Source organism: Aythya marila (assembly GCF_965140915.1).
Source record: "Aythya marila genome assembly, chromosome: 5".
Classification (NCBI taxonomy): domain Eukaryota; kingdom Metazoa; phylum Chordata; class Aves; order Anseriformes; family Anatidae; genus Aythya; species Aythya marila.
In genome coordinates this window covers 27,727,379-27,753,978 of record NC_139046.1, presented here as the reverse complement: position 1 = coordinate 27,753,978, position 26,600 = coordinate 27,727,379, and the positions used below count along the sequence as shown (strand labels likewise).

The following is a 26,600-nucleotide window of genomic DNA, read 5'->3' as shown; positions in this document are numbered from 1 at the left end:
CTTTAGTATGATAGTTTTAGATGGCTCTAGATATGTAAACAGCTGTGAAACTGCAAATAGTAAATTTATCTCATTTGCACTTGCTTACAGGTGTAAAAGTTGTAACGTTTTATAAGCTCTTACGTATGTCTGCTCTGTAACTGGAGACAGGAATTGGGATTTTAACCTGACACTAGTCACATAATAAAGTATGAGTCACTCACCTCTCGCATCTAGAGAAAAATTCTAGCAACCATAGGTAATTTCAAAATACCAAATAATCTTCACTGCTTGACCTCAGTCTCACAAATCTTCACGCCATGACACCATTCTAAAGGATTGTCAGTGGAATAAGAAGCGAAGTAATGAAAATCCCTTAGCAGTTAAATGAGTTACTTGTTCAAATACCAGGTAGGAGAAGCATTTTTTATCTGGTGTGGTAGAAATGAGAAACATCACCCCCATTTAGACAGTCACTAAACCCTGTGAAACACGCCTTTTATCACACTTAAGATGTGGGAAATACTGATGATACAGGGTTAAACTGGTCTCAGGCAGAACTAAAACAGATTGCAGGGGTGACCTCACAGACAGGAGCACCTCTGCTCTTGCACCTCCTGTTGTGCCCTGCTCCATGGCTCAGAGCTGCCCTGGAGCAGGCCAGGAGCCCCTTCCTTCCCTCTTCCCCTCCTCAGCTCACACAAGCCTCGCAGCCTTACAAGGGCTCTTGCTTTCTCATCTCTTGTGCTGTGCAGCTCTAAAGAAAACACTCCCTATGCCTTCCCTCCTCTGCAAATACACAGAGCATTAAATTTGCTGCACAAAAAAAAAAAAAAAATAATAAATCATTGCTACCCTAGGCATCCTAGCAGAAAAGTGACAAACAGCTGAAAGAGTTAAATCAATTACAGAAGCATGTGTCCCCCTGTCCTCCCTCCCTTCTCCCTTACCTCACCCATTTTTCTCAGGCTTTTTCAATATGGAAGAAAAATTGTGTAAAGGAAAAAGAAAAAAAGAAGCAGCCAGCTGGCTCAGCAGGAGCTACATGCTGATTAGGAAAGTTTTGCTTTGGGGGTTCAGGGTTGGGGGTGGGAGGAAATGAAGCAAATAAATGGTATTAATCCTTTAAAACCTGAGAGTTTTAGCTACTGCATTAAGGAGTTGGCAGTGGTATCTTCTAATCCCAAAGCCCAAGTGCAGCGTATTATCCAGCAGACTGCATTCCCACACTTGACACCTCCCTAAAAGCTTTCCTGCATGCGTGCCAGTTTTATCAGCTACCTGGAGGACTAAAAGAGAACTTAGTTACTAATTCCCAACATTAGAGCAATCCTCCTCTATTCCTTGAATAGAGGGGTGAATAGGGCACTATCTTTAGAAAACCTTTGCTTGTTCAGTTCTAGCACCCTGCTTTGCTGTTAGCCCTGAATCAAACCAGCATTACTTAGTAGTTGTATCAAACCATTCAGTGGTGGTCTAATTCTGCTCTTAACCGCTTTGCTGCATGACAGTCTCTGACATGGAGCCTGAAAGCAACTGAACAGTTCACAAAAGCAAGAGGAAATGGTGTAGGCCAGGAAATGATGAAAATATCAGTATCCAAGTAAGTTTGCAGGAAGAATTTAAAGAGTCAGGATAAAAATAACAGAACTGGGACAGCCAGAAATGAGGACTAACACCCCAGAGTCTGGAGAAAGCACTAGACAGCTTCAGGGGCAGTGATTGATGAGGATTTCCAGATACTTGTCTAATACTAAAAATGACTCTGCAAGTGGCAACCTTCTCCCTAGTACCAAGAACAGCGAGCTCAGTGCTTAAATGCCAGAACTGACATTTCAGATGAAATCTAGGTCAACGTAGACCAGTATGTGCCTATGACAGCAGCCATCTCTCAGTGAAAGGACACAGCAAAACCTGCCGTAAGAGATGACTGATATAGTTCAACAGAACTGATGTAGTTGGAGTAAGCAAAGTTGATTTCAGCCAGATGTTAGAAAGCTAGACTGTTATAAGTCCAGTTACATCGGTTAATTTACTAACCTTGCTCCGGTATATGTTAAAACCATTACAGCCACAACAACACTATTAACTGCAATTTGTTCTAGTCAGGTTTGGGAAAACGTGCTCCTGCACTTCCTAGGTCTCATCCTCATTTCTAGGGATAAGCCTTGAAGCAGCAGGCTTATTGCTAGCAGCGAAGACCTGTCACGCTGCCTTGTCAATGGTCCCTGCACAGAACCACCTCCCAAACATCATGCTGAGCCATCTTCTCAGTCCTAAGTCAGAGGGAATAAGGAAACACCCATTTAAAAGTAGAATTTGACAGCTTTAGTATACTTAATATTGATGCTTAATGATTCCAGATCCCCTACTCCTTTGTGAGTTCATCCATAAATGCAAAATTTCTCCAGGTCTGCAAGGAACATTCTACCTGGCCTTTGATCTTCTTCTCTTTTGAGTTACAAAATAAGATTTCTTATTAAGATCTGGGGGAAGGGACAAACAGTGTAGCATTACAACATACTGAATGTATTACTTTTTCCAAATCACAGCTTCCTTTGCATTCTGTCATGAAACGGCTGACACACCGGATGGACGAGGGAAGAAATTAGATCATATACAATCTGTTACTCTCTTTTTCTTTCTTTTTTTTTTTTTTTTTTTTCTTTTAAGACACCTGAAGCAGACAAAGAACAGAGAGAGAGTGGCATAGCTCTCACATAGTCAATGAATAGAATGAGTCAATATATTGATACCTACTGAGAAGTTATCCTGTGTATCTTAAAATACTAACAGCAGAGTCAACAAAAAGCAAAAGGGAAAGGTTTTTTTCACCTCACCCATTCAGATCTTCATCCTATTAAATATATAACCTCCCTACCATGCATATGTGCTAAAATGAGCCTGGCTGAGTCACAGAGGAACTGCGGCATCAGGCTGCCCCAGCTGGCCACCTTCCTCCTCCTGAGCACCCGCCTTCTGCCCTGGAGCAGTCCCTGCCCTGCAGCCACATTGCTGTCAGGTTGTAAGTTCCCTGCACCAGAAGAGGAAATGAAGATAATAGTCTAAGCAGGCTTCTAAAAATCTACCTGCGCTGCTTTTTATTTACTAGTAAAATGGTCCACGTTCCACTGCTACTGATATCAACATAAATCTGCAAAACCGCTGTTAAAAACAGCAGAATAGTTCAAATTTACATCAATATAACTAGGATTAGAACCACCACATTCCTGCTGTATCTGAATCGACAACATTTTGGGCTGTATTTAATGTGCTCTCTTGCTTTTTCTTGTGCACATTCCTTTTACTGTACTAGATCATGAATTTATTATTTAACCTTGAGAAACCTCCCAACTTTTCTTCATTAATTATATTACCAACATTATCCTCTATGAGGTCAGTCCACAGCTCTTCGATCAGACAGGAATATACAAGAATCAGACTTGGAGAAAACCACAGTAAGAGGAACTTTGCCTGGCTGTTAGATGGTGAGAAAAATCCAATGGTATTTGCGCATACAACTAAGAAACAGAGCGTGCTGGGTGGCTGCAGAGGTACCTTATACAACTGCATGTACAGCACTCTCTCTCCCAGCTGCAGGAACCAGTTATGGAGGCAATGTCCATGCTCTGAAAGGCTGGGGTTTGTTGTCTGGAATGGAAGATGAAGAACAGTCCTCCTCAGATCCCAACACAAAGTACACAGAAGAGGCAGGACCTATGTGTTGCCCTCCCCTGTGGAGTGCAGCTTTCCAGGTGGGTCCATCAGACACCATGTTTGGCCTCTGAAACTCTCCCCAGCACCAACAGGCATTTACAAACCTGACTGCAGAAACTTCAGGAATTATTGTCTGTGCCATACAACAAGTGAAATAATCCAACAGACTGGACTCTCCAGGAAATCTTTGGCATGTGCATGGCTATCCCTCAAAACAGAAGCGGACTGCAGTCAACAGCTGTTAGGGATTTACACTGCTTGGGGAAGTTTAATAACCAGCCATGCTGGGCAAAGGATTAAAATGCTTCCGTATTACAGGTCAGTCATAAACACAAGGTGATTCAACTCAATCCACTTAACGCTTTTGTGTTCCTCCCACACCTTCACATGCTACTGGCATCACCCAGGGAGATGACCTGCTTCTCTAGGATAAGCATTTTTCCCTTCCAGGGGAGGATCCCCATGGTTAGATTTGAAGGAGCAGCCTGTTCCTCCTCCCCTCCCAGCCTCTGCTTCCTTTGGCAGCATTCTGGTGCAGATTTTCTTAGATAATACGGTTGCTTTAATGTCTTCAAACTAAAGGCTTCTTAAATTGAAAAAACGGTCTTTTAAAAACAGCAATATTTTACTTTTCAACATTTTTAATTTTTGCAACATTTTAAATGCTAATTCCTTTATCAAAAATACTACTGGAACTGTTATCAGAATGGTTATAACTGCAAAATTCCTTAGAACATGAAAAACATCCATTCTGAACCATGAGAAACAGCAAAAGCATCAAAACCGCTATACTGAAAGTTGAGAAGTGTTTTCCAGCCCAGTGCTGTAAGAAAGGCAAGCAGTTAACTCTCTCCTTGCTGTGCTCTCTCCCTTTCCTTTCTTCTCTGCAAAGACAAGCACTGAAGTGAGGCTGGCATTCAATCCCTTTCAGTATGGACACAACAGAGACTGAACTTCCCACAGGCTACTAACACACCAGCATACCCACCTACAAACCTACCAGTCAGCATTTCTCAGAGGCTAGCTATTCATATGTTCATAATTTCATGTACAAATTATGAACTATACAGCTTCAGGACACTCTTAAGGTTCACTCAGACACACTTTGCAAGAAAACGTACAGAACACTAAGCGGTTCTTACCACACGAATCAGGATCCTACTTGCCTTTTACCTGTAACATGCCAGAACTACTGAACATCTGTATTAGAAATAAACAACTACAGAAGGGGAGAAAATAAAACCTTTCTTGAGACATGAATTAAGATCTTTTTAAATGATGATGTAATGGTACACGGCTGTCATAAAAGCCACTGCACTGTGATCCTTCCTCTCACTCTTGTTTAAATGTTCTCTGGGAGCACAGCCTCAGAGAGGTTCAGTGTAACAACTAAAAGGGTTGTCATGTTTAGAGGGGAGCCAATGATGGCTCTATCTTCTGTCAATCATTTGTGCTTGCCAGCATGGTAAAGCTGAGCAACCCAAATCTCCAGGACAGTAGTGTTAATGGAATAAGTAAAGAAGTCAAGTGAGATGCTATCTGAGCTTGCCTGATGAGATTGCAGTTTGCAGACAACCCTGGCTTATCTCAGATGATGAACTATCGGGGATAAGCAGAATGCATCAAGTCTATTTCCCCAAGACCTTGACTTGCTGTTGGTAGGGGAATATGAATAACATCTAGGCAGCTCAGCACAGATTAAATGTGGAACTGGATAAGATCAGGTTGTTAATGAATATACACTTTAAAAATACCCTCAAATACCTAGTCCAATAACCACACAATGCAGAGGATTAAGTTTCTGATGTACACTGTTTAAAGAAAGGCAAGCTAAGGGTAAAATCAAGGACTCTCTTCTAAATATAATGTGCATATGAAGACATATGACATACATCATTCTTTCTATGTGTATGCTTACAGTAATACTTGACTTAGTCAAAAACTGCTATGCATCTCAAAAGGCTTTAAAAAGCTAGGTCACTATCACACTTCCCCTACATAGCAGAAAATTACTTGACTAAAAACAGAAAATGGAAGATCCAGATCCAGATTCCCAGACCCTGCTGTCAAGTACACAGCTATGCATTAACGATGCTAGTCAAGAAACAGTTTTCTAAGAAAAATATAGACAGAAATCTTGCAAAATGAAGGCTAAGTCATGTGCCACACATCTGTGATCCCACTGAAACTATATATTCTATTCTATAACTGCTGCTGAGAAACAAGTTTTAAAACATCTAGGTTAGGTGTGCATATCCGTAGCGTGTAGATACATGCAAGGATTATTTATTTATGCAAATGTGACTCATATTTGCCCAAATAAAGCATTGTAAAGTACCGCATTAACATATCATATTGTTTATCCTAAACAATATATTGCTTAACCAGTGAATTGTTTAAGCAATTAAATTATTATTACTTAATTATTAATTTAATTAAATTAAAATTTATTTATGATTAACCACTAAAATGTTATATGGTATGGCATCTAGCAGCAAAGGTGCGACTGACCCATGATTCAGGCTTGCTCCAGTAGCTGGTTACAGACTTGGATTTCTTGGTGCAGAACTAGTGCAGAAGTTCACAATAAAATACTCTCATAACAGAATCAACAACACTTGAAGATGTCCACAACCACAGACTGGAAAAATCTAAAATTTACTTCACAGCGATGGTTAAAAAAAATATCACGAACTGATGTACAACACTGCTCCATGGCCTTTGAATGCTTTTTTTTTTTTTTTTTTTTTTTTAGAATTCCATTTATACCAATTTCAGTTTAAAAAATCTACTTCAATAAAATCTCAACATCAGAGCCACTTTGCAACGCACATCCAGTTTTAAAGCTAAGAACTTGAGAACTATTTAGAACATTAGCTTGCAGAGCCCCAGTCACCTACAGCAAATATCCACAAATATTTCTCATTCTTTCCACTGTTCAAGCCACACTGTATCAAGTAAGGGAGAAATAACAGCAACTATTTTGGGAGCCTTCTAAATGGATTAATGTTCGTGTAACCCAGGCTCTCAGAATGGTTCTAATGGCATAGATGTGCGTTTATACTTGCATTTGTGTCCAGATCTTTTTATGACCAGCATTGGCTAAGAATTTTCCACTGAAAGGTAATTCGTCAGAACTAAGCTATTTATAGGAATTGTTCTAAATTCAGTTTTTTAAAAAATTAGGCATTTAACAACAAGGTTTCAAGTTTCATTAAAAATATGTGTTGTTTAGAAAGCTTAATTAATAAATACTTAATGTTAGTTTAAAAATGTCAAAGACTGAAACTCTTGTAATGATGTTGTTATAAGCATGATGATCAAAGGATATAAATGAGCAAGGTTTGCCTTTAATAGTCCAACTGGCAGAGAGGGAGAAAATGCAAAACAGGAATCAGATCTAAAAGAGCAACGGAAGCATTCAAAGCTACATGTAGGTTTAGGTTAACAGCTCTGAATTGAACATGGTTATGTTAAGAAATTAGTAAATCTGAGAGAACAGGTCACTGCTACCTGCAGGTCCGTGGGGAGAGGTACTAGCAAAAGGACGGGTAATACGATCTGCCCCTCAGTTGGACAGAGAGAGAACTAATTAATGTCTATGGGATGTGAAGGAGTTCACAGGCAGCAGCATGTAAGAAGAAATATACTATAAATCAATATTGCTATACTGAGGCCTTGATTTTTAGAGCCTAACAGTTACAAATTTTAGTTTCTAAGATCTTTTGAAACTGTTTTGAAGTACTCCCTGGAGGATCAGGGCTGATAGGTTAGAGTGGTTATTTGTGAAAAATGTTCTCCTACTATTAACTGGATGTTTCTATTTACTGAAGCTCTGTGCAAGTTCACCAGGGTACAGGGCAGGCTTCTGGTCCCATGAGCTTAGATTGCATGAGGGTCGTTGCAGCACTGGATGAAGTATGCCGTATCCTGGACTATCTGTTAAACCCATGGCTTTGGATGATTTTGCTGTGATGTTTTATTGGGGTAACTATATAAACCAGTCTGTCTGTGCCTTCGCTTCATGGAATTAAATTTGTTTATGGTGATGATTTTAGTAAGGTTGTTGTGGAGGTAAACTGAGGGCTACAGACATTTTAGTGAAGGAATGAGTTCTGGGAAAACAACTTTTAATTACTCTTTTTTCCTATCATTTTCTGTTAAATGTTCTGCATATTGTTTTAAGTCATGAACAAATGTATATATACAACGGTATATTTGTGTACAGGGGAAGAGTTGTATTACAGTAATTTTGTGAGATGCTTGGATGTCTCACATAAAGATATGATCTATATATATTCCTTAAACAGTAGCTGTTGAAAGCAGAAAATTGGACCCACTTTCTCTAATTCCCTGGAATAGCCACCTCAACATTTTCAACATTTCAGAATTTTGTCCTATTTCATAGAATCATAGAACTTCCTGAGTTGGAAGGGACCCACAAGGATCCTCAAGTCCAACTCACAGCTCCACAAAGGACCACCCAAAACATCAGACCATGTGTGTGGGAGCATTGTCCAATTGCTTCTTGAACTCTGGCAGGCTCGGTGCCATGACCACTGACCTGGGGAGCCTGTCCCAGTGCCCGACCACCCTCTGGGTGCAGACCCTTTCCCTAGCCCCCAGCCTGACCCTCCCCTGTCCCAGCTCCATGCCGTTCCCTCAGGTCCTGTCGCTGTCCCCAGAGAGCAGAGCTCAGCGCCTGCCCCTCCGCTCCCCTCGTGAGGGAGCTGCAGGCCGCCATGAGGCCTCCCCTCAGCCTGCTCTGCTCTGGGCTGAACAAACCAAGGGACCTCAGCCACACCTCATATATCTTGCCCTCTATACTCTTTACCATCTTTGTTGCCTTCCTTTAGACACCGTGGACACATTTCACTGAGTGAAAAGAGAAAGAAATCTTGAATATACTGTATGGGACAGCCCTTCATTGTCTCTACATTACCCTAGTCACTTCACAGGTTACAACAGAATGAAGTTCTTTATGCCCAGACCAGATGTTTCCTGGCATTCATTTTCTGCTACTGAGTCTGCCAATAGCTAGATAAATACAAGAGATCGGTATTTTCATCTGTGGTTAGCACCATCTACATGAACGCTCTGCACACTGCTACAGTTGAGGCTGCAACGGGGAACTACAGATGACAGCTACTTCTTTGGCCATGCAGGTACAGACTGTGCCAACAAGGGCACCTCTAGTCTCCCAGGAACACAATGCCAATACAATACATTCTGTCTTGATGCCAAACGTTTTCTGGTTTGTAATAAAAATAATACTAATTAAAAAAAAAGAAAGAAAGAAAAGAAAAAGAAAAAGAAAAAGAAAAAAAGAAAAAAGAAAAAAAGAAAAAGAAAAAAGAAAAAGAAAAAGAAAAAAGAAAAAAGAAAAAAGAAAAAAGAAAAAAGAAAAAAGAAAAAAGAAAAAGAAAAAGAAAAAGAAAAAGAAAAAGAAAAAAGAAAAAAGAAAAAAGAAAAAAGAAAAAAGAAAAAAGAAAAAAGAAAAAAGAAAAAAGAAAAAGAAAAAGAAAAAGAAAAAGAAAAAGAAAAAGAAAAAGAAAAAGAAAAAAGAAAAAGAAAAAGAAAAAAGTAAGGTTGGGCTGGTTAGGGCTCCCAAACTTCTAGGAAATACACACATATTTCATCTCGACACTACCACCTGTGAGCTTACAGCACGTAGAGGTGGAGCTCTCCTAGAGCTAGCACAGAAAGCATGGTCAAAGGAGTCATATTCAGACATCACTTCTGCATAAACCACTCTGCCTCTGTAGGATATTCTTATCTAAAAGTTGCTCTTTGGGAGGCTTACATTAGTTTAGAAGAAATCAAGGAACAGAAAGGACTTATTTTTATGTGCCATAAATTGCAACTGATACATTGTGAGTACATGGCAGCTGCTGTTTGAAAATGGTCACAACAGGCTTAACTTTATACAGTTTGGAGGCAAAAGAGAAGACATTTTCGGCAGCATTTAGCACGCCTGAAGTTTGTTGTTGTTGTTTTTATTTATTATTATTATTATTATTATTATTATTATTATTACACACAAATACAAATAAATCCAGCTTTTCTGCAGAGCAATGGATATTCTTGCACTCTCACGTGTAAATACCATGTATTTCCAACCCTCTGAACTCACTGATGCAAGTTTCTATTGGGAAGAGGAAGAAGTATGGCTGCCATATGCAGATTTCCACAAAGGCATCTTACACTTCTACCTGGAAATTCTGGCTGAGGAAGCTGGAGGGTTGTGTACATGTGTCTGGCATTTCTGGACATCCAGTTTTCCTGTGGTCATTGTACAGCTCAGTGCTACAAGGCATATGCAGTGAACCAAATTCTCCAAGAAGACCCAATGCACATACATCACACCAAAGACCTGCCCACAAACAATAATCACAAGTGTCTGAGACACATTGGAGTCAAGGTTTATGCATGGATTAATCAAGCAGTACACAGGTGACAGTCAACACTTCTTGGCAGCATGACACTAATTATGCATGTGCCTTCTTTCCCTGTGCACTCATTTCTGCAAGGAAATCCTAAACAGAAACATAGCCACACCACAAAGTAAAAGCAATGTGAATGGTGCAGTGGACAGGACGTTACTAGTGCCGGGTTCTACTGTCAGGTTTGACTCTGCACGGCCACATTCAGATAGCCTAAAGTCTATTATCCACAAAAGCCTATTGATTAGGTACCCTGATGGCCTGAAGTCAAGTGACAAAAAACAGCAAAGCCAGGGGCTTCAGCAGAATTCAGGCTGTTTAAATGTGGCAACTGTTTCTGACTCAGCAAACCGCTTTCTTTCTCCATGCCCCATTTTCTCTTCTTAGAACAAGAAATACAAAAACTGGTTGCTTGCCCTCTATCAATCCTGTGATGCTCTAAGAAGCTATATAAAATGCTTTCAGATAGCAATATAAAAATAGCTAAGCAAAAATTTATCATAAGAAATAGACTTAGTAATAAGAATGGCGAGTGAAATTATTATAACTAGGATAAAACTGCAGTAAGTCTTCTTCTCTGCTCTTTACAACATAAGGTGATAATCATTCGTGAGGTCAAGGAAAAAAAAAAAAAAACACAACCCTCCCTTGGGATATACAATTAAACATATCAAAGAGGTTATTTGCGTCCATCTGTAGCATCTGGCACTGGCCACTGCCAGAGACAGAATACCAGACCAGATGGACCAATGTGTATGGCAATTCTTATCATCTTGTGTGATTAATTTCTTCCTTCAGGTTGGATATGTCTTTTCTAATTGCATATCAACATATAACCAAAATTGGTGCTGACATACCATTGATTGTACTGTGAGTTTATCTGCAGCTCAGCATTCTGGGACATTTTAGTTCCTTGCTTAGTTCAATCCTAATGCAGGATTTCTTTATCAGTAAATTTCTACACTTACTCATACATTTTCTAAATCTTGTCTTCAGAGATTACCAACAGAAAGCATGACTCAACTGTAATATAAACCAAAAATCTTTTTTACTTCCTGAATCTCTGCTACTGAAAGACTATAACCTACAAGGCTGTAGACTGCAAGACTCCAAATGATCTTCTTACAGCTGCAGTCTTGTCTGTGAATTTTTAGAGCCTAGACCTGCATGGCAGGATCCTAAAACCTTCCTACAAACTCTTTTAGAATGACTGCACAGTCCTGATCTTTCCTCAGCAAACTGTAGAGAATTCATCTTCCTTTCTTTAAGTATCTCAGAAAGAAACAGAGAAAAACAGAAATCTTTTTTTTTTTTTTTTTTTTTTTTTCAAGAGCCATCCATTGCACTGCATTCTTTTTTTATATGAGGATCATATAAGTAATAATAACTATTTTATATTCTTAACAATTATTTTTAAATAATTATAAACAGAAATCAGTAGCACTACACCATAAAATGATGATGATGCTTGTGGCATCACAGCAGGGACTTGCTTTCTATTGCCATATCTTAAACTTCTTGAGTAAATAGGACTTCTGTAAACACAGGCCAGTTCAGCTACATGAAGATGAGGGACTGAGGCAGCCTCTCTAGAAGCCGCCTCTGAATCCAACAGGAAATCTAGAAAGGTTTTAGAAAAAGGTTTGCTGTAGGATGGTTACTCGAGAGGTGAAATGGGATAAAAGAAGAAACAAATTGCTCCTGCAGATATGACTGCTTTGTCTTAACTTGGTGTTCAGAGGAAATATTCTAGACACACAGCCCCTGGCCTTTTCTGGAATCTGTACACAGCTTCCCTATGGACATGAATTACGCATAATCCTAAACCTCAACAGAAACATAAAAAACAGACAGGGTTTCTGAAGTGAAGCAAGCTTCCCTGAGGAGAAATACTACAGATATCCCTATGTACATGTACTGAGGGGGGCAAACAAAAATGCCCACTATTCAGACACTGTACTTGAACAGAACTGCTCTTGCCTGTACAAAGCAGGAGCACACACAGGGCAAGCACAGCCCAAGCATAACAGCACACTGCAGCACAGCACAGCCCCTACCTGGGCCTATCCCAGAGACCCGCTCAGCAATACAGGGGAAGCATTTCACAGCTGTTCCCATGCCAAGCAAGAATGGAAGTCGCCTCTTTGCTCTCCACAGAAAACACTTTTTTTAAAGTGCCTTGACTCTTTAGAAAAGTAGGTAATAGACAAAACGTATTAATGCCTCGTTCTAAATATTGGCAATAAGACTTATAAGAACACGGGCAATAGTAAAAAAAAAATAATAAGAATTAAGCTAAGTGGATGTTTCAATCATCATAGTAAGCTGGATTTGTAAAAACTAATGGAATACTGTCAAATTTAGATCCAAGGCAAAAAGAAAAAACATCACTGAAAGATGACTGTATGCTGAACATCAGCAGCACAGGGCTCCGGTGGGCAAGCTACAGACCCGAGAGCCTTCTGCAGAGCACCTTGAACATCCTCAGCTCAGACCAACAGGACAAACATGCTGCTGAGCTCTGATACTCCCCTTCCATTTCCTTTTTCTTTACTTAATCTATTTTTCCTTAAGCTTCAAATGGTCCATGTCTTCTGTTGAGAACTACTTGGATCTTTAATGATTCTTCTGATAATCCTTACCTCCTTTACTTCTGATTAAAGAGAAAGAACGAATGGGAATTGTACCCTTGACTGATTTACACTTCATCTTAATTTCCGTCTTCCTCTTCTTCTCTCCCTCCCCGTTCTTTCTTTGCTAGCTGAAATCACCCAGATAATTTAGTTCACATTTTTTTCTTAAAATGAACTGATTGAACAGTTGGAGGCAAGACCTAACCAGTGATAGAAGAAAGAGCGTGAACAGGGTACACTGAAAGTAGAGGCTGGGGTGATGTGGACAGCTCTGTGTGTGTCTCCAAAAATTCTCCAAAGTTCTGGAACCAGTGAAGGGAAATTCATGTCCAAAATGCTCCTTGCAGCAGTAAATGAAACACTCACTAACAGCCGAGAATCACTCACTCTCAGAAAGGAATAACTGAAACAAAACACTGCATTTAACCATGCAGTCCAGGCACCTCCCATTTTTCTGACACTGTATTTCTGTGTTGAAGTTTAATATTTCTTTGTAGAACTGGCTGCATGGGAAGTTACCTGTCCTCAGGTCACCACTAAGATGAGCTCCCAGGACTTCATGAAAAGACGAGGCTGTAACACTGCAACGTTCCCAAAATTCAAAGGACCAAATAGCATGGACGAAGTTCAAAAATACCCCTTCAAGTGTATTGCAAGAGCTAGGGAAAGCATCTGGGGGTTCCTGTCCCCAGTTCTCCCTACTGCTGCTGCCCAGGAGAAACCTCTTCAGCATTGCCCATTGCAAAGTGAGACTTGGCTTCACTGACATCAGTGGCAGAAGTTCTCATCAAGGAATCCCAAAGGGCTCATGATTCACTATTTCTGTAAATCAGCTATCGAGTATTAATCAGTCCAGTAGGGGAGGCGGCTCATTTTGCCAGCGTATATTTTCCTAATGAATGGCCGGGAAAAGTAGCCTGAGTCTATGGCTTGTTAAGTAGAAAACAACCTGTCTGGAATAACAATTGTCTGAAATGAAATAAGCTTATACATACACACCATTGGCATTCATCCGAGCAGAATTTGCTACCTGGATCTTACTTATATGACATACCCCTTTCTTCCTAAGCCAATAAACATCCATTCTGAAGGATGGGCACCCCATTACCTTACCCTGTTCCAGGCACCTGCAAGCCTGACTTGCTCGCAGTGCCTAGTGTCAGAAAAGCAAATCACCAGGTAAAGGGATGCTTGCAGGGCACAGACATTTTTCTCTGTGATCATCCATGAACATAGGAAAAAAAAAAAAAAAAGAAAATAGTAAGAATTTTATGCTCTGTTTCTCTTTTTCAAGCCCTTATAAGGTGCTGAATATGTTTCTCAAGGAAAATTAATTTCTTTGCCTTTTCCTTGCCTCTAATGAACTGCCTCTGAATGCATGAGGGCACAGGAAGGAGAGCAGACTGTGGTGAGATAATAAAAAGTGAAAAGGCATTCAATGCCATCAGTATCTTGCAAACTTACACTGATGGAAATATGTTGGACTGCAGACAGGGGAGAAACATCAGGGAAACTAGGAATATCTTTGGCATTTGTTACCTAACTGCAGAGAAAAGATGACATTGGGGGAGCAACAGGTTACTCTGCAGTCCTGCAGAGAGATAAGGAGGCAGATGACTAGATATTGGCCACATAAAATTCAGATTTCTCTAGGTCCTGTGCAGGCCCTTGGCATTCCTTAGGACTGTACTCAGTGGAAATGAAGAGTCCACAAACTCTTCTGTGAAAGCCCAGGACATCATAATTATCAGCAGAATAATCAGAATGTGAGAGAAGTGTAAGATAGGCTACCATTAGATAAGTAAATCAATAAGAAAACACCTACTGTTTCCATTTTTACCTCACCAGGTATCAAAAGATCCAAAGCACTTGTAAGTCAGAAAATGTGTCTATATAACTGCGAGCTCAGGGCAGTTCCAATAATCTTGGGAGCGAAAGTACCTTCCGAACACTATTCAGAAAGTATTTATAATCAGCTTTGCCCTCATACTATGTTTGGAAGCCTTCTCCAGTGGTGGAGTACATTTTTGCACTGAAACATCTGCTAGCTGAAACAGCAAACCTGCAGATCCAGGTAGATGGAAACGTTTCCAGACACATCAGCTCTGTACCATCTCCACTGGCTGGGGTCATTAAGCAAACCAGGTGGGGTGGGAGCAGAAGGCTGCTGTAACTGCAGGATCCAGCCACAACACGGAGTCCTGAACACCCTCACTAGGCGGTGCAGTGGCTGAGCAGGGAACCAAAGGGTTCGCCAAACAGGTCCAGACAATCGGGGGATGTCATCCAGAAAGATGTTAAAGCCCAGACTGTTAGGGAAAAAAACACAACACATACTCCAAAAAACACAAACTTCTCCTCCTCTCCCCTTCCAATCATTTGATCTGCTTGATGTAGACATGCTGAACCCATTCTAAATTCAAAAAAAAAAATAAAAAATAAATAAATGTTCCAAGGAGAGAGTAGAGACTGATTTGCTCTGCAGTTGTTACATGAACCCTGGCCTGAGGGTAAGCAGGCAAGTCAGCCTGATAGTACTCTTTTCCTGAACTTTCCAGAAAACAAAGTCTTTCCTAATTCCTTGCTGTGCAGTATTTACAGAATAAGTGGAGGATCTTTTTTTAGCAGCATCTTACGTCTTTCTGATTCATTCACCTTGTCCCTTGAGCTTCTGCAACACATGGTCCTCTATAGTCTGTGAAATACTTCGTATCCTCCTCTTCTCCATCATCAAGAATGCAAACAGATGAAAGGTGCAAAAGTAGGAGATGTTAAATAAACCTTAGCACTGGATCAATTTCGTAATGTCCTTTATCAGCCTGCTATTCACGCTTAGCAACCACTATAGCTCACACCAACTTCATTTTCATTTTAATATACCATACAGAAAAGCAGCCTAAATATACATCCCCAGATATAAAGCGTATAATCTGTAAACTACAGGAACAGGCAGATCATTTCCATTAGTTTCTTATGTAGCAAAAACCACAATTTACACCCAAAGCATATAATTATATTCAAATTCTAAAAGACAGTGTCGGAAGTACTTTAAATTCATAGTTTGGGGGAAAGTCACTCAGGGGTATACGTAGTTATGTTTTAATGTGCAAAAACAACACACACACATACAAAGAGAGTGCAAGAGAAGTAATTTGTGAGTGGTGAGGAAGCTGTGGTGAATTGCTGGCCCCTGGCTCAGGCAGCTGATTTCTTCAGAAACACTGACGGTGGCACCAGCGCTACAGCCCGTCCAGGCTTTTGAGCCAAGGGGAAGACGTGACTGGGATCTACCTTCAGAACACGCAAGTGTCTCGCTTGTCCTTCAAGCAGACATCAGTGCATCTAAAGCACAAGGGGAATATCGGGATTTCTGTGGCTCCCTGCCACAGATCTCAAAGCACACAGGTGCACCAGAACTGCTCACCTCACCTAGGAGAGAAATGGTTTTGTCTTTGTCTCACGGATGAAGGAAATAAGCCAGAGAGAAAGGCAATGTTTCACCAAGGTCACGCAGTAAGCCTGAGCCACTGGCCAACAGTCTGTAGTCTTGTGTGTAGAGGTTACACAGAAAACAGGAAAACCACCTTTTTCTCTTTAGTGCAAGTGATCTTTCACAGTTACAAAAACCCTCCAGAACAACTGAAATGCAAAACCAAAGAATATCTGCCTAGCAGCACGGGTCTGTCATCCTGAGCAAGTAGACAGGGTCCTCCTGAGTCACAGCACATGGAAACGGAGAGAATAAAAACCCGTCACTTACCCTACTTCCCAAACAAAACTCACACTCTTTGCACTTGCAAATTCCAGTTCTTCACGCAACCACCTTCTGAGGGACACTGTGGAAATGCCCCACCTCCAGCTGGAGACCATCCTGTCCTTTGGGCGATTCCCACCTGAGATTACCCAGGTGCTTCCTCCTGTTTCTAGTAAGACTTGAGTAAAGAATTTGAGGCTTCCAAGTATGTAATATCCTGGTGACTATCATAACATTATACAAGCACGTATTTTCATGCTACAGCAAATACAGGGGAGGGTGGTGGAGAAAGGGAGAGAGAGAAGGAAAACTGACCGGTATCTTTAAGAATATTTTCTTACACTTTTTTTCCAACCCCAAGTGTGTGAATACTATTAAAAGTACCATTCTCATTCTGCAGTGTTCTGACTGTGGAGCTTGAGTCACATATCCCAATATTCTTTACAACTTCAATGTCTATACAGAGCATACAGCAGAATCCTTCATCTGTCTTTGAAATGCAGTCACCTCTGCAGCAGAGTGTGGCAGTTGCTTGACAAGTCAGGGCTATATTATCCAAAAGCAGAAATGATAAAGTGAAGAAGGAGCCAGGCTAACTTGCAAAAAAATAAATATAGGGAGGAAGAAAGCCCTGATCTAATTCTGACTCAGTACTAACATTCCCAGTTTTGCAAAAATGTGCTGTGAAATACTGAGTAAACACTTAAGTATCTATCAAAAAGGTTTTTTTGGAAAGATTTCTTAAGAAACAGTACCTTCAGCAGCACCGGTCTGAACATGTTTCAAAGGGCAGAGAGACATACATTAAATCAGTGTGACAGGATCCAACAGTAACATTAGGCTTCTCTCGTTTCACATTTCATAAAATCACTGGGATCTCACAGGATCAAGTACCAGGTGAACAGACTTAAGCTTTGATTTTACAGATCAACGCAAGCTGCTCCACGTCAGGAACAGCAAATTCTGAGCACTCCATAGGACAGCAGACTGAGAAGTCAAAGCACCCTATTAGAAACTGCCTTATGCTAATAATGCACAAAATAATAGTAACCTCATTCTGAGGAAGCAGCCTTTGTGTATACCAGAATTTCCCTGTGTGCAACTACCAAATCCTGTGTTTTCTCAGAAGAGCTATGGAAACTCAGCACAGGGGGAAGGGGAAGCTCAGCTAGAGACACTTAAGCAAAACTAAGAGGGACTAGTGAGTTTGGGTGCTTACGTTTCTGGATAGCCAGATTGAGACAACTTAAAGAAACCTCATCTTTCTTTAAAATTATTAGTTATTGTTAGTGGTTCTGAGGAAGGGAATCTGAACATCCGAGCACACAGAGTCACCGGTCTGCAGAAAATACAGGCTTCATTGTTGACAGAGACTAGCCACGGAAAGTAGAGAGACTTCTGGCTTTTCACTTGTGCAGAACTGAACTGCAACCCTAATTTAAGCTCTGAATGAAGTTAATTTTACTGGATCACTGACTGTTCTGTATAGGAAGACTTCTTCCCTTTTGTTAAAGGCACCAACCATTTCTCAAAGTAATCTCCTGGGTGAACAAGGAAGGTCCAGCTTGGTACTGGGGAATGGGCAGTGCCAGGGACGAGGAATTAGTTTTCTATTGTACAGAAGAGGCTGGATTGGAATAACAAAGGCACTTCAGACAAGGAAGAGGTCACGCTGGAGGAACAACAAGGAGTAGAGCGTGTGTATTGTACAGAGGGCGCAGGGGCACAGCTTGCCACAGTGTGCGGCAAGCTTTGACACGGGTTTGCAGAGTACCTGCCCGTTTCATGGAAACACTCCCTGATCTGTCCAAGCATTCCTTCTCATGTGCTAATTTCAAAAATGACACAAGAGATAGAAATGCTTCATATAAATGACAAGACTTCTGAGAATTGACGAAGACCTGACAGTTACACCTGCAAGATCTGGTGACTGACTGCTCGGTGCCAGTCCTTGTGACAAACCTCCACTTTTTGCTGGGGCTTGTCCAACAGCCTGAGCGAGCCTAGCCCCTGCAAGGTGAAAACCAAAAGAGAAATGCTCCCCACATCCCCATTTCTCCCACAGCTGCCCCTGCTCAGCAGCACTGTGAGGACTGGGGCAACCTGCACGAGGCATCACACATCTCTGTGCACCCCTGAAACCCACCCATAAAGAAGGGCCAGAAAAATACAGCCAGAGAAGAAAAGGAGAAACCAAAGTAATTAATTCATCACAAAGACAAAACATACACAAATCTCTTCATTTTATCTGTTAACCTGATCAGGCATGCATTATTTAGCAGCTGAGGTGACGAAGATATGGAAAGAGGGGCTGTGAAGCCACTGCTGCAGGCTTGGGAAGGCAGCTGACCCAGCAGGGTGCTAAATAAGGGGGTGAAGAATGATTCTGCACATGCGGATTTTCAGTAAACACAGTCCCAACTTTGTTCCATGGCTGGACATTTATCATCCCTCTGTCCCAAGAGCACTTAGTGAAACAAAGAGGAGTCGTGCCTTTCCCTTCCTGCTGTATGGGGAGCAAGATTGTGGCAGTCTGGAGAGGTCCTCACATGCAAAAAGGGTTTCTCCTGCCTTGCAGAACACCCCAGCTGGTGCAGGTTTGCTCACCTGCTGACGGAGAGGTAAGCCTGTTACAAACAGTTTCTCCTTGAGACGACGCACTGTGCCAAGCAGTACATCTGCAGGTTGCAGCTTGACTACCGGCAAGCACCAGCCTGGTGTTTCAGGATTAACTCTCCTTACACCAGCACTGTGAGGGCTGCACAACCCACGCCTGGTCCTGCTGATGTTAAGCCACGGGAAGGGTTTTGACTGATTTCAAAGGAGCGCAGAACAGAGGCTCCAAACAAGCGTTCATCGCTTGGGAGACGTTTACTTTTCCTCTGTTCTAGATACTAATAGACTACTTCAAACAGATTGAAATCTACTGGGATGTGTCAGAAAAAAAAGCAAAACACAGTTAGATACAAAACTGAGCGCCGGCAGCCAGCACTGCGGGACTGGAAGGCGGCACGGCAGGGTGGTCGGGGTCCTGAACCCCCTCCTTCTGAAGTCGGTGAGCACAGAGCCACTGAGCAGGGCAGGAGTCAGACAGAATTTTTTATTTCCCTCCAGCAAAGAAAAAAATCAAAATCCCAACAAGCACAGGGAGCGTACGGCCTCCTAGGGATCTGAGTCCTCAACACTGTCACACATCCAAATTCCAAGGGCCTCTGTCATGCAACAGAGAAAGAAAACACAAAAATAAACCATGTGTGTGTTTACAAGACCAGCTGTCTTTGTGGTCTCTTTTTCATCTCTCTCTCTCACACTCTTCCCCTTACTCGTGGCCAAAAGGGGTGTCCATGCCAGCTTTGCTACATGGCATGAGTAAGAAAGTAAAAAAAAATAAATCTCATGCTGGCTTATGTGCTGGCCTGAGCTCCAAGAGCTCTCCATTTCCCTTGATTCCTTACTGCAATGAGGATACAGGAAAAAATACCTGTCTCTCACTGAAGTTGATAACAGCTTTCACACAGGGCTCTTAAATGAGGCTTTGCTGGGTTTTCTGGGCAGATGGAAAAGTCATCAAGGAGAAAAGAACTATCATTTCTTGACCAGGAAACAGTATGGACTCTCCCGCAGACTGTCACCTGCATTTTATGTCAAGGCTAACCACTATCACATTTTGCAACATCCTTCTCTCCTTTCCTCACAAGTGACCTATGAGCCAGACTTCACTATCCCCCTTCCATCACAGGAGCACTCAGTTAGCTAAAAAGGCAAGCCTGCACAGGGGCAGAATAAGAAGAACCGGTGTCAGAAAGGAGGGAGAGGACAGGTTGGAAGGAGAGAAGAAGGGAGGGGAGAGCCCTGGGACGGTAGGTTGAAATGCCGCATGACATGGCTGCAGTGGGTGCTAGGAGGATGCGCTGGCAGAGCTGCGTAGGGGTTACAGGGACACTGAAACCAGCAGTGTCACGGGTAAGCCCTCGGGTGAGCAGCAGAGCAGCGTGAGGAGGTCAAATGGCACAGCAAGGGATGGCCGTCCAGTTAAGTCTATAGAACCGTGGGCAGGGTTGTAGGAGCTCAGTACTGCAGGTCTGAGACGAGGCACAGTGGCGAGGGAACGGGCTCAGGAAGAAAACCAGGAGGCAGATGCTGCGGGTCACAAGTGAGCACCAGCAGAGCAGGGCTGCGATAGCAGGAGGTGCTTTGGCAGGGCTGCTGGAGGGTGCGGGAAGAGGGTGTCAGGAAGCACTGCAGGGCAGGTTGCAGGTGCTCAGGCGGTGTGGGAGGGGGCAGCCCAGGGTGCTGCAGAAGAGCACCGTGCTGCAGAGGCGAGGGCTTGGGACTGAAGTGGCGCTGGGCGAAGCGGGTTGAGCCAGAGGTGTGCAGCCACTTCTGCAGACAGATGTGGCATCATCCCGTCAGCCTCACAATTTCCCACTTCCACTCCAAAGTTCACCTGCACCCCAAGGAGCAGGCAGAGCACATTCAGGCCCCACATGGGAAGGGAACCAGTGCCATGCCAGGCAGCAAGACCATCTGTTAAGTACCACCCATGTGAAACTCAGTTTTCGGTTATTAATCATCAACAGCAGGAGCCCTGGTGGCTGCAGCAGTGCTCAAGGACTGTGAGACAGTCCCGGTTGTGCTGAAGTGAGGAACCAGCCTGTCCCTGCCCCAGAGGAGCTCCAGCTGGAGTAGCCCCGGGAAAAGCAGGCTGGGAGGGAGGAGAAGCACAGCGCTGGGTGTGACAGCACACTTCAGTCACCTTTCCAGTCTGTCGCTCCCGCTGCCTTTGCCGTACAAAGCGGCTGAGCAGGGCTGCTGCAGGATCCTCGCTCTGGCTGGACCTGCCCCTGACCTGCAGCCCTGCTGGGGAAGGCACAGGCCCGGCCTGCCTGCCTCTCCCGGCTATTGCGGCCGAAGGCAAAGGGCACAGGACAAGGGGACAGGGGAAGGGGGAGGTGAGGGGGAGCCCCCAGGTCGGCTGGGCCCAGGCGAACTCCTCTCAGGGCAGGCAGGCTCGGCAGAAGTGGGCAGGGGCACTGCTGGTCCCGCTGCCGGGTGCTGCTCAGCGTTTCAGAGGCAGGATGCTGGCGGGTCTCCCTTCCTCGGCATCCCTCACACCCCAATTCCCCTTGCTGCCGGGGCTGAAACCCACTCCCCCTATCTCCCACCGCCGGCTTTCAGGGGAAGCCACCGGCAGGCACCCAGCGGGGAGCCGGGGTAAGGAGAGCGGCGGGTCCCTCCGTGCGCCCCGAGTGGGAAGGATGCGAGCGGGCAGGGCAGGGCAGGGCAAAGCTGGGCAGAGCCGGGCAAGGCAGGGTAAGAGCATCACGGTGGGCGCCTTCCGCAGATCCCCAGCAAGGCCCCGCGGCCACCGCGATTACGGCCGGGACCCCCCGGCCCCCTCCGCCCGCCGCTGCCGCCAGCCCAAGGGGACCCGACCCGGCCCCGGCGCCCACCCTCCCGGCCGGCTGGGAGCACCCAGCAGGGGCGGCTGGCCCTGGAAGCGGCCCGACCTCGGCACCCGGCTCGGCTCAGGGGGCCGGGGAGGGTCGGTGGGCTGGGGGACCCCCCCCAAATCCCTGGGAGCCGCGGGCATCGTGCGCGGGGCGCTCCCGGTTCCCCCGCCGCCGCTCCGGCTGCTCCGCGGAAAGGTTAGAAAGAAACAAGAGGGGCACCCACCGTGTCCTCCTCGCAGGGAGACGGGGGAGCGGTAGATTGAGATAGGCACAGAGTGGTGCTTGCTGCCGTGGAAGTGATGCTCATACTGAGCCTGGGATACGGACGAGGAAGAGGAGGCAGAAGAAGCCACGTTAGAGGAACTCCACACAGAGCTGACGATACATCCCCAAAAGAGGGAGCACATCCACAGGGTCCAGGCGGGGCGGCGTCCCGGGCAGGTGCTGGGGTCTGTTCTCAGGTGCATGGTCAAGGCACGGGGCACCTACAGGCGGGCGGTCTGGATTCCAGCCGGGGAGAGAGGCCAAGGTTCATGATGCCAGGGGACCCATGCTAGCGGAGAGGACAGCCGCTTCCGAGGCTGCGGGGCGGGCGGGCGTGTGTGCAGGAGGCAAAGAGACGGCGTGTGGCTGGGCGAGAGAGCGTGTGCGGGGAGGGAAGGGGAGGGAGGGGGGAGGCTGGGAACCGCACACGCACCACGAGAAGGATGCGCCGCTTCCCGGGGCTGCAGCTACAGCGGCAGGAGCCCCGCGGCCGGTCCCAGCCTGCCGGGGAGCGGCGGGGACCCGCACATGGCAGCGGGGGCTCCGCTCCCCCGGCTCCGTCCTCCGGGACCCCGGGCTGCTCGGGGACTTGGCCCGGCCCGCACCGAGCTCGGAGGGGCTACCGAGCGCGGAAAAAAAGAAGAAGAAGAAGAAGAAAAAGCCAGAGACCCCAGGTAAATGTTGGATTTTTTTTTTTTTTATCCCGGTTCCAGGGGGGGTTCTGGTGCTTCTCCACTACACGCGTTGCGATGCAGGACTGCCGGGCGCACACACACGCGGCTCGGGCTCGTTATCCTCCGTCCTCCGGGTCCGGGCGGCCGAGGGCTGATGCCGGTTAACCCTGTGCAGCCGGGGGGGGCAGCGCCAGCTCTTCGGGCCGGGAGCGGGGCCGGGGCCGGGGCCGGGGCCGGGGCTGTGCGAGCCGAGCCGAGCCGAGCCGAGCCGAGCCGGGGGCGGGCAGCCGGCGGCCGGCGCGCCAAGTGCGGCCAACTCGGCGGCGCAGGTGAAGCGCAGCCGGGGAAGCGGCTCGGCCAATGGGCGAGCCGTATGCAAATGTCCCGGCCGCGGCGAGCCAATGGGGGCGGCGGCTGCTCTCCGCAGAGGGACTGGCTGGCTCCGGGGGGAGGCGGCGCCGGGCGGGGATGGGCACGGCCGTGGCGCGGCACCGCCCCCCGCAGCCGCCCCCGGCCGGGCCCGGCGCTGCCCCGCGGCCTGGCGGTGTCCGGGGGGCGCCTCGCGGGGCCCCGCAGCACCGGGCCGGGCCCCCCCGCACCTCCTGCAGATCAGGACACACAGGCTCAGAGCAGGAGGGAACGGAACGGGCAGCGGGGCTCTCCGTTCCCACTGGCACGTCCCGTTAGGACGCACGCTCGGGGAGCGCTGTGCGTGTTCTGGCGGACGCTTGTTCGGCCGCCCGGAGTTTTGCTGAGGAGTGGAGGCGCTGCCCTGTGTGCGGCAGGATGCGCGGAAGCAGCGTGGCTTTGTCATGAAGTGTCCCCGTGCTCCTGACTTTACCATTAAACTCCAGCTGGGGAGAGGAGGGGGGTACAACCTGGCACAAAAGGCTGCTGACCCATCAGGACTGCCTATGGCAGCACCCTCGGGCTCTCCATTCCCATTTAACACTGACAGCCCACATCCCCGCCTTACTTTAGAGTTACCAAGCTCCCAAGCAAGTCACTGCTCCTTCCCTCAGCTCTCCACTCACCCATCCCCACACCGAGGTACTGCCCTCACCCGCTCTGCCACCAGCTCTTCCCCACGTACCGGGCACCAGTGCAGGAGCAGGGGGTGCACAAAGGAGATCAGCACCACTTCCAGCTGCCCTGGCCTAAGCCAAAAAACTCCCACTAGACCCTGTACAGGAGAAACAGGGAGCTGCTGGGTGTTGTCCCTGTGCTGGGGAGCCCTCCCGGCAGAGCTCTGCCTACCAGCCTTGCCTTGCTACAAACAACCGGGTAAACTGCCTCAGGCAAAAAGGAGGAAGGCCAAGAGAGCCAATCTGTACAACATAAAAAAATAATATTAATAAAAAAAAATAAAAAGGAAAAACTGTGAAGCTGGCTATAAATACATCACAGGGTTCTGGTGACACCATAAAGTACTGGAACTTCACTCTGCATTGCTTTATGAGGTGCTGGTGGATGTATTTACTGCCCTGTAATTCACAAGTGACTCATTTATTTAGCAGCACCACTGCAGGAACAGGGCAGACTTCAACTTGATTTCCCCTCTTGGGTGGCACGGGGAAGTTTAGAGGCAGAAGTACAGTTTGAACAACATTATTCCCAATAGATTTACTTCAAAAGAGGCATTGTTATTTTCCTATTAGGTTCATCTGGGTAAAGATACAATCTAAGTGTGCTGGTGTCTTCAGAACTGCGATGGGTGCCTTCAAGGATAACCTTGCTCCCTACAGATATGAGAAAAGTAGTTTTATTTCTTATATATGTTTCTTTTACTGCAAGAGCAGGGGGCCAACATGTTCTGAGAAATAAGAAATAATAAACCAAATGTTTCTGGGTTTTTAAAATCCCACAAAGAGACCAAGACGGCATCAAGCTCTGGAAAACTGTGTAGTCTACCTTACTCATGTTAGCAAGTCTAACTCTATATATCATTATTTCATATTAAATCTTTGTTGTTAACAAAACTATTGGAGTGTCCAGAGAAGGGCTACAAAGATAGTGAAAGGCCTAGAGGGGAAGATGTATGAGGAATGGCTGAGGTCACTGGGCCTGTTCAGCCTGGAAAAGAGGAGGCTGAGGGGAGACCTCATTGCGGCCTACAGCTTCCTCATGAGGGGGAGTGCAGAGGCAGTTGCCAATCTTTTCTCTTTAGTAGCAAGCGATAAGACCCGTGGGAATGGGGTCAAGCTGTGACAGGGGAGGTTTGGGCTGGATATCAGGAAGAGGTTTTTCACATTGTGGCACACTGGAACAGGCTCCCCAAGGATGGCACCAAGCCTGTCAGAATTTAAGAAGCGTTTGGACTGTGCACTTAGTTCATATGGTCTGAGTTTCTGGGTGCACCTGTGTGGAGCCAGAAGTTGGACTCAATGATCCTTATGGGCCCCTTCCAATTCAGGATATTCTATATTCTATTTTGCTGCATTCATAACTGAAAAAGCAGTCAGCTCTACTCTAAAAACACAGATTTCTAAAACCAGATCCAAAGGGGAATGTCCATTAGCTTTTAGCAATAAGGGGTGACAGACGCAGAGATGACAGTGCTGGCTCCACCCAGCAGAGGCTAACGCATTAGCCCATGCAACGCTAAATGATAAGGTCAAGAGAGTAAAGTCAGCAAGGACAGGTTTTGACCCAAAAGCTTTTCCCTGACTCAAACTATTTCTCTCAATGTTCAAAATAGTTTCATTCTTTGCTTTTTTTTTTTTTTTTTTTTTTTTTTTTCCCCAAGAACAAGGAGGAGGGTGAAAGACGGTTCTGCTTACAATCCTAAAATAGAGGCTTAAATAAAATAAAATAAAATAAACCAGAGAAGATTGCCTGCTGTATAGAGCTTAGGACTGGCGTACAAGACACCTTTGTCTTTAGTGAGCTACTTCAAATACTGCTGAGGACAGCAGTGACCGGGATACTGGTAGCTCCTCAGCAGCGCTGGCAGAACAAACTGCTCTGAGAGCAGTCCCCAGCACCCCACTGCCCGTGTCAGAGCCGCCTCTCTGGCAGTAAGAGCCAACAGCACCAAGGAATTATCAGCGTTTGCTCAACCAGAGGGAGAGGGGAGAGGTGTGCCAGAATGGGGCTGAAGACCATGGACACAGCTGCTGCTGTGCAGTACCTTTTCTGTGCATCCCCAACCAGCTGCAGTCCCCCTAGCTCTCAGTTCTATTCTGTATCTCTGAAAAAAGAGCAATCTGTTCTCAGGGCTTCTGTGCTTTCGTTCAGCATCCAGTTAAGTTACCTACCAAATCCGAGACATAAGCCTCGGTGTTACCAGTGACACAGGCAGGTCTAATTCTTTTCCCAGCTCAGCCCCAAGGGATTGTGGTTTGCCCCCAGCAACTAATACAGAAACGCTGGAGCCTAGATTTGCTCTCATTTATGTCAGGGTGAGTAAATTCAACAGAGACAGTGGACTGACATCAGTGAAGGGCAATCAGATGCTTGATACTCATTTGTGAGAGGAGAAATGCAAGCTGATTACAAGCAGTTAGCCTGGGCTAGCAGTAGATTAGCCCAAAGCAAGAGTAACCACGGGGAGCTCTGACAGAAGATGAGGGGCATAAATTCAGTTCTGCCAACCATCCAGTTTAAGGGTCGGAAATCTTGCAAAGTTCAGCCTTTTCTGATATTTCACACCTACAGTCTTGGGTTAGTGGAAACAAGCAAGA

At 45.4% G+C, this 26,600-nt stretch overlaps 1 protein-coding gene across 6 annotated transcripts in view; it reads right to left on the bottom strand.

The window, feature by feature from the left end:
- The window catches only part of NRXN3 (neurexin 3), a 934,456-nt gene that overhangs the window by 348,349 nt on the left and 559,507 nt on the right, over positions 1–26,600 (bottom strand). For 2 of the 6 annotated variants that reach the window (XM_082761546.1, XM_082761547.1), the window contains exon 1: positions 22,203–22,560. The exons of the other annotated variants lie outside the window; for them this stretch is intronic. In XM_082761546.1, coding sequence (XP_082617672.1) covers positions 22,203–22,446 — 244 coding nt within the window. In that variant the 5' untranslated portion in view covers positions 22,447–22,560. Of the gene's footprint in view, positions 1–22,202; positions 22,561–26,600 lie in introns of those variants that run through there. 6 annotated transcript variants of the gene reach the window in all.